This window comes from Oncorhynchus tshawytscha, linkage group LG13 (genome assembly GCF_018296145.1).
Source record: "Oncorhynchus tshawytscha isolate Ot180627B linkage group LG13, Otsh_v2.0, whole genome shotgun sequence".
NCBI classification, from domain to species: domain Eukaryota; kingdom Metazoa; phylum Chordata; class Actinopteri; order Salmoniformes; family Salmonidae; genus Oncorhynchus; species Oncorhynchus tshawytscha.
Window position 1 is genome coordinate 46,394,273 of NC_056441.1, and position 15,582 is coordinate 46,409,854.

A 15,582-nucleotide genomic window follows, 5' to 3' on the forward strand; every position below is an offset into this window, starting at 1 on the left:
AAAATAATAGCGATTCCATATCACATTGGGTGAGGCAGGTTACCGGAAGGTATAAATGAATAAAAATCAAAAAGAGATTGAAAGTAAATATGGGTCCAGTGAATGGTTGGGACGCGGCGATTCAGACGGTTAGCAGGCCTGTGCTAACAAGCGAACAGTTAGTAGACCGGGGCTAAACAAGCTAGCAGTTAGCAGGCCGAATTAGCAAGCAAGGAGTTAGCAAGGGCTAGAAAGTTAGCCTTTGGGGGACATCGCGATGGGGTGAGTCTGTTTATGCCTCTTCATGCGGTGACATCGATAGACCGGTTGTGGGTCCGTAGCCCAGGAGTATGCTTCGGTGGTAGCACAGGAGCTCTGGCCGGGCTAGCTTCAAGCTAGGTGGATGGAAACGCTAGCCAGGAGTAATCATCCAGGGTTGCGGTTAGCTAGTTGTGAAGATCCAGCTGAAAATGTTCCGTTTGCGGTGGGAATCCGGTGGGAATCCGGGGATAAAAATAATAGGTCCGTTATGCTCTGGTTTAGAGTCGCGTTGTTCGAACTGGCGAGAGCTTTCCGAGCTAAAGGTTAGCTGATGACCGGTTAGCTGAAGACCGCTAGCAATGGTTTGCTGACTGATAGCTGGTAGTTAGCTGGCTAGCTTCAGTTGAGGGGTTCCGGATCCGAAGTAAATATAAATACTTTAGAAAAAAAAGCAGATCAGCGCTACATTGGGTGAGGCGGGTTGCAGGAGAGTATTTAGAAGTTGAGGTTTAGCTAAATGTTTTAAAAGATATTGCAAGAAAAATATGTTAAAAAAACGATATATACAAGGGACACGACACGACACGACGTCCGTCCTTTGCAGGAGAGTATTTAGAAGTTGAGGTTTAGCTAAATGTTTTAAAAGATATTGCAAGAAAAATATGTTAAAAAAACGATATATACAAGGGACACGACACGACGTCCGTCCGTCCGTCCGTTTGTCCGTCTGTGTGTGTGTGTACTGAGAGCTTTACCTGATGAGTGTGTCATCATCCACCACCAGAAGCCATCTCGTCTTTGGCACTGCATCGCTGACATACCTCTCCAAGATGGCAAACGTCTTCCCACAATGACCTGCAGAACAAAACACACAGAGTACCATTTCTGTAACTCTAGGATGTAAGGTTGCCCATCATTTGACAGGACATTAAATGTCCAGATCTTAATTTGAGCTCTAGAATCCTCACTCTAGAACTAGAACTAAAAATAATTGTGCACATGGATCCCGAGTTAGGATTAGGATTGACTGTGGGATATAGCTTTTTATTTTTTTATTTCACCTTTATTTAACCAGGTAGGCCAGTTGAGAACAAGTTCTCATTTACAACTGCAACCTGGCCAAGATAAAGCAAAGCAGTGCGACAAAAACAACAACAGAGTTACACATAAACAAATGTACAGTCAATAACACAAAAGAAACACATATGTACAGTGTGTGCAAATGTAGAAGAGTAGGGAGGTAAAGGCCATAGAGGTGAAATAATTACAATTTAGCATTAATACTGGAGTGATAGTTGTGCAGATGATGATGAGCAAGTAGAGATACTGGGGTGCAAAAGAGCAAGAGGATAAGTAACAATATGGGGATGAGGTAGTTGGGTGTGCTATTTACAGATTCACTGTACTTGTACACAGCCATCGGTAAGCTTTTCTGACAGCTGATGCTTAAATTTAGAGAGGGAGATATAACTCTTCAGCTTCAGCGATTTTTGCAATTCATTCCAGTCATTGGCAGCAAAGAACTGGATTTCCAACACTTGGCCAAAGGAAGTGTTGGATTTGGGGATGACCAGTGCAATATACCTGCTGGAGCGCGTGCTACGGGTGGGTATTGCTATGGTGACCAGTGAGCTGAGATAAGGTAGGGCTTTACCTAGAAAAGACGTATAGATGATCTGGAGTCAGTGGGTTTGGCGACGAATATGTAGTGAGGGCCAGCCAACAAGAGCATACAGGTCGCAGTGGTGGGTAGTATATGGGGCTTTGGTGACAAAACGAATGGCACTGTGATAGACTACTTCCAGTTTGCTGAGTAGAGTGTTGGAGGTTATTTTGTAAATGACATCGCCAAAGTCAAGGATCGGTAGGATAGTCAGTTTTACGGGGGTATGTTTGGCAGCATGAGTGACGGAGGCTTTGTTGTGAAATAGGAAGCCGATTCTAGATTTAATTTTGGATTTGAAATGCTTAATGTGAGTCTGGAAGGAGAGTTTACAGTCTAACCAGACACGTAGGTATTTGTAGTTGTCCACATATTCTAAGTCAGAACCGTCCAGAGTAGTGATGTTAGTTGGGCAGGAGGGAGCGTTTTAGAGCAATTGGTTGAAGAGCATGCACTTAGTTTTACTAGCATTTAAAAGCAGTTGGAAGCCACAGAAGGAGTGTTGTATGGTGTTGAAGCTCGTTTGGAGGTTTGTTAGCACAGTGTCCAAAGAAAGGCCAGATGTATACAGAACGATGTTGATAGCGTAGAGGTGGATCAGAGAATCACCAGCAGCAAGAGTGACATCATTGATATATACAGAGAAAAGAGTCGGCCCGAGAATTGAACCCTGTGGCACCCCCATAGAGACTGCCAGGGGTCCGGACAAAAGGCCCCCGATTCGACACACTGAACTCTACCTGAGAAGTAGTTAGTGAACCAGGCGAGGCAGTCATTTGAGCCAAGGCTATTGAGTCTGTCGATAAGAATGCGGTGATAGACAGAGTCGAAAGCCTTGGCCAGGACGTTGAAGATGGCTGCACAGTACTGTCTTTTATCGATGGCGGTTATGATATCGTTTAGGACCTTGAGCGTGCCTGAGATGCACCCATGATCAGCTCGGAAACCAGATTGCATAGTGGAGAATGTATGGTGGGATTCGAAATGGTTGGTGATCTGTTGTTAACTTGACTTTCAAACATTTTAGAAAGGCAGGGCAGTATGGATATAGGTCTATAACAGTTTGGGTCTACAGTGTCTCCCCCTTTGAAGAGGGGGATGACTGCGGCAGCTTTCCAATATTTCAGTATCTCAGATGATAAGAAAGAGAGGTTGAATAGGCTAGTAATGGGGGTTGCAACAATTTTGGCTGATAATTTTAGAAAGAGAGGGTCCAGATGGTCCAGCCCTGCTGATTTGTAGGGATCCAGATTTTGCAGCTCTTTCAAAACATCAGCAGTCTGGATTTGGTTGAAGGAGAAGCAGGGGAGGCTTGGGCGAGTTGCTGCGGGGGGTGCTGAGATGTTGGCCAGGGCAGGGCAGCCAGGTGGAAAGCATGCCAGCCATAGAAAAATGCTTATTGAAATGATCGATTATCGTTCGTTATAGGTGGTGACAGTGTTTCCTATCCTCAGTGCAGTGGGCAGCTGGGAGGAGGTGCTCTTATTCTCCATGGACTTTACAGGGTCCCAGAACGTTTTGGAATTAGTGCTACAGGATGCAAATTTCTGTTTGAAAATGCTAGCCTTAGCTTTCCTAACTGACTGAGTATATTAGTTCCTGACTTCCCTGAAAAGTTGTATATTGCGGGGGCTATTCGATGCTAAATGCAGAACGCCACAGGATGTTTTTGTGCTGGTCAAGGGCAGTCAAGTCTGGAGTGGGCAATATCTGTTCTTAGTTCTACATTTTTTGGCATGCTTATTTAAGGTGGTGAGGAAAGCACTTTTAAAGACAACCAGGCATCCCCTACTGACGGGATGAGGTCAATATCCTTCCAGGGTACCCGGGCCAGGTCGATTAGAAAGGCCTACTCGCTGAAGTGTTTTAGGGAGCGTTTGACAGTGGTGAGGGGTGGTCGTTTGACCGTGGACCCATTATGCACGCAGGCAATGAGGAAGTGATCGCTGAGATCCTGGTTGAAGACAGTAGAGGTGTATTTAGAGGGCAAGTTGGTCAGGATGATATCTAAGAGGGTGCCCATGGTTACAGAGTTAGGGTTCTACCAGGTAGGTTCCTTGATAATTGAGGTCATCTAGCTTAGATTGTAGGACGGACGGGGTGTTAAGCATAGCCCAGTTTAGGTCACCTAACAGTACGAACTTGTCACGTCCTGACCTTAGTTCCTTTTGTATGTCTCTGTTTTAGTTTGGTCAGGGCGTGAGTAGGGGTGGGCATTCTATGTTTTGTATTCTATGTTTTGTATTTCTGGTTTTGGCCTGGTATGGTTCCCAATTAGAGGCAGCTGTCATTCGTTGTCTCTGATTGAGAACCATACTTAGGCAGCCTGTTTTCCCACTATGGGTTGTGGGGTAGTTGTTTTCTGTGTCTGTGTTTTACCGTAGAGAACTGTTTCGGTTTTAATTTATTTCTCTTGTTCTTTTGTATTCTGTGTTCAGTTTAATAAATATATTATGGACACTTACCACGCCGCGCATTGGTCCGATATTTCATACTCCTCGCCAGAGGAAGCAGAAAATCGTTACAGAACTCTGAAGATATCAATTCAGATATGGTGTTCAGGCCATCTTCCTCCGAAGAACCATCAGACAGGCAAAGCATCATCACAGGACTAAGATTGAATCGTACTACAACGGCTCTGACGTTTGTCGGATGTATCAGGGCTTTCAAACCACGTCTCTGGCAAAACATTTTAGTGCCCCCACCCATCTTGACGGCGTAGTGAAATGTTTAAGTTTTAAAGTTAACTTTAAAGGACAGAAAATGTAATATTTTTGTGGCCAGCAAATCTCCAGTCAAATTGACTGGTGCTGAGCAATTTGTATAAATCAAATCAAATGTTATTGGTCGGATACACATATTTAGCAGATGCTATTGTGGGTGTAGCAAAATGCTTGTGTTCCTAACTCAAACAGTGCAGAAATATATAACAGTACACAATAATATACATTAAAAAAAGAGTATAAATATACAGTACCAGCCAAAAGTTTTAACACACGTACTCATTCAAGGGTTTTTCTTTATTTTTAATATTTTCTACATTGTAGAATAATAGTGAAGACCTCAAAACTATAACATAACACAAATGGAATCATGTAGTAACCAAAAAGGTGTTAAACAAATCAAAATACCTTTTATATTTCAGATTCTTCAAAGTAGCCACCCTTAGTCTTAATGACAGCTTTGCACACTCTTGGCATTTTCTCAAGAAGCTTCAGGAAGAATGCTTTACCAACATGTGGTGATTCACATTTTCAGTTTTGCGCAAAATGCTGCCATCTATTCACGTCTTTTGGTTCAGATAGGTTTTAATTGTCACAGTGGGAACAACATCCACTTTACACTTCCTGAGTATTGCACGCTAATGGATTGTGCCACAATCGGTTAGCGTTAGCCTTAGGTCCAGTCAACTTGAGCGTCTCCGTAAGCTAACATTCGGTTATCGTGCTGCTCAGGCCCAGTCAATTTGAGCTTCTCCGTAAGCTAACTGATTCGGTTAGCATGCGGCTCAGGCCTAGTCAATTTGACAACAAGAGCCGATCTGTCTTTGGTTGACTAATAAGTAGGATGCACCAATAGAATGCAATTTCATTACTGTAGATACAGTACAAGTCAAATGTTTGGACACACCTACTCATTCAAGGGTTTTTCTTTATTTTTACTATTTTCTACATTGTAGAATAATAGTGAAGACATCAACACTATGAAATAACACATATGCAATGATGTAGTAACCAAAAAAGTGTTGAACAAATCAAACAAGCGGTTTGCTGATACCATACTCACCAGACATGTAACCCATTGAGCATGTTTCAGATGCTCTGGATTGACATGTACGACAGCATGTTCCAGTTCCCGCCAATATCCAGCATCTTCGCACAGCGAAGAGGAGTGGGACAACATTCCATAGGCCACAATCAACACCCTGATAAACTGTATGTGAAGGAGATATGTCGTGCTGCATGAGGCAAATGGTGATCACAGCAGATACTGACTGATTTTCTGATCCACACCCTTACCTTTTTTTAGGTATCTGATACCTGCTGTATCTGTATTCCCGATCATGTGAAATCCATAGATTAGGCCCTAATAAATTGATTTCAATTGACTGATTTCCTTTATTGAACTGTAATGCAGTAAAATCTTTAACATTTTTGTTCAGTGTAAAAAGCATTGCTTGAATCTACAGTGCCTTGCGAAAGTATTCGGCCCCCTTGAACTTTGCGACCTTTTGCCACATTTCAGGCTTCAAACATATAGATACAAAACTGTATTTTTTTGTGAAGAATCAACAACAAAAGTGGGACACAATCATGAAGTGGAACGACATTTATTGGATATTTCAAACTTTTTTAACAAATCAAAAACTGAAAAATTGGGCGTGCAAAATTATTCAGCCCCTTTACTTTCAGTGCAGCAAACTCTCTCCAGAAGTTCAGTGAGGATCTCTGAATGATCCAATGTTGACCTAAATGACTAATGATGATAAATACAATCCACCTGTGTGTAATCAAGTCTCCGTATAAATGCACCTGCACTGTGATAGTCTCAGAGGTCCGTTAAAAGCGCAGAGAGCATCATGAAGAACAAGGAACACACCAGGCAGGTCCGAGATACTGTTGTGAAGAAGTTTAAAGCCGGATTTGGATACAAAAAGATTTCCCAAGCTTTAAACATCCCAAGGAGCACTGTGCAAGCGATAATGTTGAAATGGAAGGAGTATCAGACCACTGCAAATCTACCAAGACCTGGCCATCCCTCTAAACTCTCAGCTCATACAAGGAGAAGACTGATCAGAGATGCAGCCAAGAGGCCCATGATCACTCTGGATGAACTGCAGAGATCTACAGCTGAGGTGGGAGACTCTGTCCATAGGAAAACAATCAGTCGTATATTGCACAAATCTGGCCTTGATGGAAGAGTGGCAAGAAGAAAGCCATTTCTTAAAGATATCCATAAAAATTGTTGTTTAAAGTTTGCCACAAGCCACCTGGGAGACACACCAAACATGTGGAAGAAGGTGCTCTGGTCAGATGAAACCAAAATTTAACTTTTTGGCAACAATGCAAAACATTATGTTTGGCGTAAAAGCAACACAGCTCATCACCCTGAACACACCATCCCCACTGTCAAACATGGTGGTGGCAGCAGTTTGGGCCTGCTTTTCTTCAGCAGGGACAGGGAAGATGGTTAAAATTGATGGGAAGATGGATGGAGCCAAATACAGGACCATTCTGGAAGAAAACCTGATGGAGTCTGCAAAAGACCTGAGACTGGGGCGGAGATTTGTCTTCCAACAAGACAATGATCCAAAACATAAAGCAAAATCTACAATGGAATTGTTCAAAAATAAACATATCCAGGTGTTAGAATGGCCAAGTCAAAGTCCAGACCTGAATCCAATCGAGAATCTGTGGAAAGAACTGAAAACTGCTGTTCACAAATGCTCTCCATCCAACCTCACTGAGCTCGAGCTGTTTTGCAAGGAGGAATGGGAAAAAATGTCGGTCTCTCGATGTGCAAAACTGATAGAGACATACCCCAAGCGACTTACAGCTGTAATCGCAGCAAAAGGTGGCGCTACAAAGTATTAACTTAAGGGGGCTGAATAATTTTGCACGCCCAATTTTTCAGTTTTTGATTTGTTAAAAAAGTTTGAAATATCCAATAAATGTCGTTCCACTTCATGATTGTGTCCCACTTGTTGTTGATTCTTCACAAAAAAATACAGTTTTATATCTTTATGTTTGAAGCCTGAAATGTGGCAAAAGGTCGCAAAGTTCAAGGGGGCCGAATACTTTCGCAAGGCACTGTATCATCGTATTTGGGGATCCGAGAAAAAATAGCCTTTGATAAACACATTTCATGTAATTTTACATCATTTTACATGAGTGGAGACGAGAATAATATTTTTGAATACAACACCAGAGCATGTGACTTGAGTTTAAGTGAGGAGCCACGCATGTGTAATTTGGCTGGAGTGCTGAGAGAATTGAAAAAAAAGGAGTGGGAGTGTTGGCCCAGCTCTAATTTTGCTACGGCTCAACGATGAGCTCTGGGCATGATCTACACAGCATATTTTGCTTCCTTTATCCCTATTCTGTTGTATTTATTTAGCCTACCCCACTACTAGGTATGCACAGAGAAAAAGCAACTTGTTTTTTAAGGAGCACAAAACGTGTACATTTCTAAACATCTTGGACTGAAGGAATTGACTGAGAAAATCTATGGATAGTAGACTATAATTCTGTCTGTCAAACAGGTTCAGTAGGGCTACCTCTTATTTCTTAACTAGGAAGAAATAGGGTCCAACACAAAGCCCTCGTTAGAAAGAAATGACTGTGAACACTGAGGCTGTACCCACTTAAAGTTCCAGTTTTAACAATGGCCAAGTAGACTACTGTGGCTATTTGATCAGAATGTAGGCCTACCAGAGTGGCCTACCATCAAAAACAATGTAGAAAATGCATTCCGTAACATTTTAACATGGAAATAGCTGTTCTATCATTCTGCAGCCAATGTGTGGTGTTCAATGTAGGCCCACCTTTGACCTTTAAAAAAAAACACTTTACAAAATAAAACCCATTATTATTCCCATTCCATTTTTACAGAAAATCTGAGAAATTATGCTACCCTCTACTTAGCTTATTCAAGGCAGTCTCAAAATACAACACTGCCTCTTCAGACCAAAAAAATCTATTTCCCCGACTAGCGTTCAAAGATGTTTAGAAATGTACACGTTTTGTGCTCTTGTAGGAAGCAATCACTCCTCTATTGCTGACTATACAATTATCTATAACTGGGCTAATAGCTCACTAACTAGCAAAGGATATTAACAAATGTAATGGTAGAGGGTAATGGTAGGAGGACTCACTGTAGCTGATCGGGTGATGACATGACTTTTGCAGTTAAAATAAGAGAAACTCGTAAATGAGACTCAGATCATACAAAGTCATTTTACAATTAAATCTGTCAGAATCTCAAATGTCAGAATAATAGTAGAGAGAATGATTTATTTCAGCTTTTATTTCTTTCATCACATTCCCAGTGGGTCAGAAGTTTACATACACTCAATTAGTATTTGGTAGCATTGCCTTTGAATTGTTTAACTTGGGTCAAACGTTTTGGGTAGCCTTCAACAAGCTTCCCACAAAAAGTTGCAGCAAAGCACCCCCACACCCCGTGCTTCACGTTTGGGATGGTGTTCTTCGGCTTGCAAGCGTCCCCCGTTTTCTCCAAACATAACAGTGGTCATTATAGCCAAACAGTTCTATTTTTGTTTCATCATACCAGAAGACATTTCTCAAAAAAGTACGATCTTTGTCCCCATTTGCAGTTGCAAACCGCAGTCTGGCTTTTTTAGGGCGGTTTTTGAGCAGTGGCTGCTTCCTTGCTGATCAGCCTTTCAGGTTATGTCGATATAGGACTTGTTTTACTGTGGATATAGATACTTTTGTACCTGTTTCCTCCAGCATCTTCACAAGGTCCTTTGCTGTTGTTCTGGGATCGATTTGCACTTTTTACACCAAAGTACGTTCATCTCTAGGAGACAGAATGCCTCTCCTTCCTGAGCGGTATGAGGGCTGCATGGTCCCATGGTGTTTATACTTGCGTACTATTGTTTGTACAGATGAACGTGGTACCTTCAGGCATTTGGAAATTGCTCCCAAGGATGAACCAGACTTGTGGAGGTCTACACATTGTTTTATGAGGTCTTGGCTGATTTCTTTGATTTTCCCATGATGTCAAGCAAAGAGACACTGAGTTTGAAAGTAGACCTTGAAATACATCCACAGGTACACCTCCAATTGACTCAAATTATGTCAATTAGCCTATCAGAAGCTTCTAAAGCCATGCCATCATTTTCTGGAATTTTCCAAGATGTTTAAAGGCACAGTCAACTTAGTGTATGTACATTTCTAACCCACTGGAATTATGATACAGTGAATTATAAGTGAAATAATCTGTCTGTAAACAACTGTTGGAAAAATTACTTGTGTCATGCACCAAGTAGATGTCCTAACCGACTTGCCAAAACTATACTTTGTTAACAAGAAATGTGTGGAATGGTTGGAAAACAAGTTTTAATGTCTTCAACCTAAGTGTATGTAAACTTCCGACTTCAACTGTAGATACAGTAGAATAGGATAGAATACAGTATATACATATGAGATGAGTAATGCAAAATATGTAAGCATTATTAAAGTGACTAGTGTTCCATTATTAAAGTGACCAGCGATTCCAAGTATATGTATATAGGGCAGTAGCCTCTAATTTGTTAGTGATGGCTATTTAACAGAATTTAACAGTCTGTTAAATAGACATCAACATTAAAATAGGGAGCTGCCCCTTTTGAGGTCAGGCACCACACCCTAATAGGGATTTTTTTCTCTTAATCACATGACAATCAACTTTTACCAGTTGAATGTAGACACAAATAAAATAAGTGTCCGGTCAAAAGTAGTGCACTATGCAGGGAATAGGGTGCCATTTGGAACAATGACAGAGTGGTGAATGAGCTTTCCATGCAGCGCTACGCCAAGGCCAACCAAGGTTTTTAAAATGTTTAATTAAGCGTGCCATTGAATAATGATAATTAGGGCGATTGCACAGCCCCGACTCTGTGGGATTGTGCGTGAAAGACAGAGTGTTGGCTTCGTCTGTTCCACACTGATTTACTGCATATTACAACACAAGCATTCCATTACACACCATTCCCTTCCTCTGCCCCTTTTCCACTGGAGAATTGATAGGTGAAGTTGTCATAATTAAGATAAAATCAGAAGAGAGCAAAGTTGATAGTTAATAAGCCTATTCAGAGCTTACTTGAACTCTTCTATAAAACTCAAGTCAATAAAGGTAATTTACTCGCAGAGCAGTGGTACTGGTTGAATCAGAGGTTTCCATATTCATTCCAAAACCATCCTAAAAGTTGGGCATTTCCACCTGATAAGAGTAAATCTATCAAATCACACAACATCTAATCGAGCCACCATATTCAAATTCCTGCTACTGTGGGCATATTCGACATCATTAACAGGTCTACCTGAAGTCATGCTGACATTGTTACTATCTCTTACACTTCAATGGATACTTTCTGTCACAAGAGTCCTGAATTAAAATGACCAGGGTCACAATCATGAAAAAACAAACAATCCGGCCTTCGTCGTTTGACATTGAGAACCGTAGAAGAAATGAGAGCTGACATTTTAGTAAATGCGCAGATTTGCGCATCTCAGTCAACAGACAAGACACCCAATTAACAACCTCATGAAAAAGCAGTGGCAAAACAGAGGCACAAAATGTTCCCACAGCCCTTTGTTGCATCCCAAATGTTATGAGAGCAGGATCGGACAGGAAGCCAAATTATGCTTGATTAAATAATAACAACAAAATATAATGTGTAGTGCAATTGGTTGAATGGTATAACATGCCTGTAGCATCAGACTCGCCATCTGCCAGAGTTTGTCAGACTGAATCAAATCAGGAAATAACTCAGTCCTTATCTATTCAATTCACTTGGGCATATAGCTGAATCTACACATCTGCTAGCATGCGACATAATGAGGTGAATCATCATAAGAGGTGAATCATCTTAGATCTTCGCTTCATACAAATTATTTAGCGATCTTTATCTTTGAACAAAATCAACTCTGAACTTTTCAACTGTGCTTTTGAAATTGCATCAAATTGTCTCAATTGCAACAGGTCCTGACTAGAGTGGATATGTGGAAGCAGGGCCTGTAATTCACATTGCGTTTCAGATTAAGTGTGCTGATCTAGGATCAGGTCCTCCCTGTCCATGTAATCTTAATATTTATTCATATCTAAATCAGGCAAAAGTGATCCTAGATTAGCACTCCAACTCTGAGACATTTTATGGATACAGGCCCTGGACTAACTCACCTCTCTCTGTGTTGGGGACTCCTAGGTCGATGGTAGGTATGGAAGGGTCAGTGTGGTCACTGTAATACTCCAACAGAAATGCCTCTCTCTCCCACGTCTTCTTCACCACTGGGACTGGGGCAGGACAACAGGACGACAGGTAAAACAATACAGCTCAACACGTCCACACTACCATAGTAAGAAGAATCAGGCTTCTCTACACAGAAAACGTGCAGCATTACTAATTATGAATGTTAAAAACATATAACTTGTCTTTTACAGAACTTTTTGAAATAAACATTATTATTTCATTATTATAATCAGAACAATTAGCTGTGACCAACATGTCAGCTGGAGCTGATGTCGAATTTTCATGATGTTTCCGAAATTCAAACAGCCAAGTCAAAGCAAGTTTGTGCTGAGAGTTAAACCAGACCTGACAGAGTTAGCACTTTACCAGGCACACATCTCAAAAGGCTAAAAATACACTCTTTTAGAAGAATAGCGAAAATGTTGACATGAATATTTTACGAACATTATGGACCATGTCTGAGTTTAACCACCCCAGAGCTTCAGATGAGCTTCAAAGATCTGACTCACCCCTCTCTGTGTGAAACTTCTTACAAGTTTTCACAGCGACAAAGATGTCTTCCTTCTTTACAGGCTCCCCCTGTAAAAAAAACATGAAAAAATTGACATATTTTAGGGAGTTTTTCCTGGTCAGGTCACGTGGTCAGGAAGAACATACATACTAAGAGGGGAGCTGTTATCATTGTTGAAGCACTATTGAGATGGTGGATTTTTCTAATTCCCTGCCCCGTGTTGAATTGTCCTCGTGAATATTTCAATATCTCCTCAAGATAACACATGCAGTATTATTAGGTTTTTAGTTGAGTGAAATGTGAATTGGCCATCTTTATTTAAGTGCTCAGGTCTCCTGCCTGTCTGTCTGTGGCTCTCAGGCTGATGAGGCCTCTCTGTGAGGCTCAAGGCCTTCTGCTTTATATCTGCATCTCAAATGGCACACTATTTCCTATGTAGTGCACTACTTTTGACCAGGGCCAGTAAGGAACAGGGTGGAATTTGGAACATACCCAATGTGTTATCACTATCTTCTTGGCATATTAGAGCTCTGGCAACAACCAGGTTAGCGGGAAGATGATGTGGAGAAAGGGTAGGAGGGAGACTAAAAGGAGAGAGCCAGCATAGTCAGAGATGAGATGGGGAGGGAGGAAAGATAGAAGAGAGAAAAGGAACAAGCCAGGATAGGCAGAAATGAGAGGGGGAGAAAGGGTAGGAGGGAGTATGAAAAAATTATGGAAATGTATGCACTTGTAAGTCGCTCTGGATAAGAGCATCTGCTAAATGTCGAAAATGTAATTAAATAAAAATGTGTAATTTAAATTAAATTAAAATGAGGGAGGAAGGGTAGAAGAAAGACTAAATGGAGAGAGAGAGCCAAAATAGCCCTGGATCTCTCTCCCTAAGGGGAATGAGAGAGAAGGGGAAAGAGTATGTGATGTAAATTGTATGTTTGTGCTTTTCTAATAACCAATTTCTGTGTTCATGCTAGAGACTGAGTGAATGAATCCTCACTATCAGTGTCTGCAATTTGGCAGTACGCCCAGACCATTGTTTTGAGAGTGAAAGATATCTCAGTTTCAAGAGAAGAAGCCTCGTCAGGTATTGGTCTGTCACATGCATGAACCAGTATTGGTTGGTCACATGATTGAAGCAAACGTTAATGATGAATTAATTATGAATAACGTATAATGTGTCTGCAGTATATAAGAAATCTAACGGGACTGCCCCGGAAGAGCTCCTGACAGATGCGCACTATGTTGCATCAAGTTTGTTGGGACCTCTCCAGTTACCTGTTGTGGCAGACCAGGGGGTTGGGTCAAGACGTTTACACAGATCGGACACGGACAGAGTATGATTAGCTCGATTTCAAGGGTGTTTATTAAATAATAAATCAAAAGAAAGGGATAGGTCTCCCCCATGAGACCCTCTCCGGGATATCGTCTTCTGGGCTCTGGGTCTTGCTGTATCCTGTTGGGCATACAAACTCAAACTCCCCCGTCTTAGCTCAGGCACCATCTCCAACTACACGGAAGTCACCTTACTTCCCCCCAGGCCTCCCCTGTGCGCTGCCCTTCTGGCAGCTTTATGGCGCTTGTACAGCTGGTGAGCAATCAGCCCTGGATTACTCACCAACTCCCCAATCAGCCCCAATTAGTCCTCGGCGGAGAGCCCGTCAAGACCTGGCATGTCCAGCAGATGGAGCCATCGCCTAGTGATGTATACTCCGTCTGTCAACAGGCCTCGACGAGTCTCCCCCTGGTGGCTGACCTGCTGTACGCCACACTGTTAATAAACAATGATTCATTGAAGATTGACTTTGAACGTCCCTGTGTAGAATTTCCACAAAAATTTGGCGTCAAAGAACAGGATGATTGATTCTGCCTGCAGAACTTTCCAGTGGGGGTCTGTGAGGAAAATCGGTGGCCTATTTTATGAAGCGTGAGGGAAATTCCCATCTGACCAAAAGAGGACGAGACCCGCCCAGACCAGACCCTTACTGTGAGCTGCCCAGGAGGAGACACATCATCCGCGAACAATTGAGGGAATATCTTTGAATTTATGAAGTCAATATAAATGAATTTGTGTAAAAAAAAATATTATAATAAAACCAATCAAATTAAGGCGAATAACGCATAATAAGGTACCCACAGTCTTATAGAGAGAAAGGCTTTTCACTAGTCTTATGAGAAGACTAGAGCAAGGGCGTAACGGTACCATGGAAAGCCCCGCTGACAGCTGTCGGTAGGCATTTATAGAAGAAATGTTTAAGTGGTCTGTGGCCACTTCTAATTGTTTGTGAAATATATATTTCCATTTGCAAATGGGTAATAAGGGAGATTACTGAGTGTGTTTGGGAGTAAATGAGGATGTGAAAGTTGTGTGAGAGTGGAAAGGACAAGTTAAGCCGATTGAAATTTGGATAACAAGAGGATGATATTTGGATAAGCTGATTGATTGAAATTTGGATAATAAGTGGCTTGAAATGTGGATAATTAGAGGAATGAAATTGAGCTATTAAGTACTGAGTGAATGAGAGCTGTGTGAAAGAATACCACAACCAGTTCTATGTAAGTTTTTCGATCTATAACGCTAACTAGGGTTATCTAGGGATTCAGTCCACCATCGCCCATCGTGGTCTGGGACTACTAGCACGAGTGTCATTGAGCACAGGGTGTTTTATATGCATAGGAAGAAGCAGAAAGAGAATCATTGAAGATGCATAGAACGTAATGACAGAAATGTCTACGTGGTCTGAACCACTGATAATAGCACAAGTGTTATTAATATTGTAGGTATTTAGGAATTGTTGAAGATGCACATGGGGGGTGTGGATGTAAATACCTAAGTCCACTACAGCCCATCGGATCTATTAATCAATCAACCACATTTATTCATAAAGCCCTTTTTACATCAGCAGATGTCACAAAGTGCTATAGAGAAAACCAGCCTAAAACCTCAAACAGAAAGCAATACAGATGTAGAAGCACAGTGGCTAGAAAAACTCTCTAGAAAGGCAGGAACCTAGGAAGGAACCTAAAGGGGAACCAGGCTCTGAGGGGTGGCCAGTCCTCTTCTGGCTGTGCCGGGTGGAGATTTTAAGAGTACATAGCCATTAAGGCCAGATATTTCTACTTGATGTTCAAATGTTCATAGATGACCAGCAGGATAATAATCACAGTGGTTGTAGAGGGTGCAACAGGTCAGTGCTT

General features: G+C 41.6%; 1 protein-coding gene across 2 annotated transcripts in view; it reads right to left on the reverse strand.

Annotated features, from left to right (window-relative positions):
* LOC112265010 (beta-1,3-glucosyltransferase) overlaps window positions 1–15,582 on the reverse strand; it is a 141,311-nt gene that overhangs the window by 15,103 nt on the left and 110,626 nt on the right. For both annotated transcript variants that reach the window (XM_042295785.1, XM_024441995.2), the window contains 3 exons: window positions 12,389–12,458; window positions 11,810–11,923; window positions 996–1,095 (listed from right to left, as the gene is read on the reverse strand). In XM_042295785.1, the coding sequence (XP_042151719.1) occupies window positions 996–1,095; window positions 11,810–11,923; window positions 12,389–12,458 (284 nt within the window). The remainder of the gene's footprint in view (window positions 1–995; window positions 1,096–11,809; window positions 11,924–12,388; window positions 12,459–15,582) is intronic.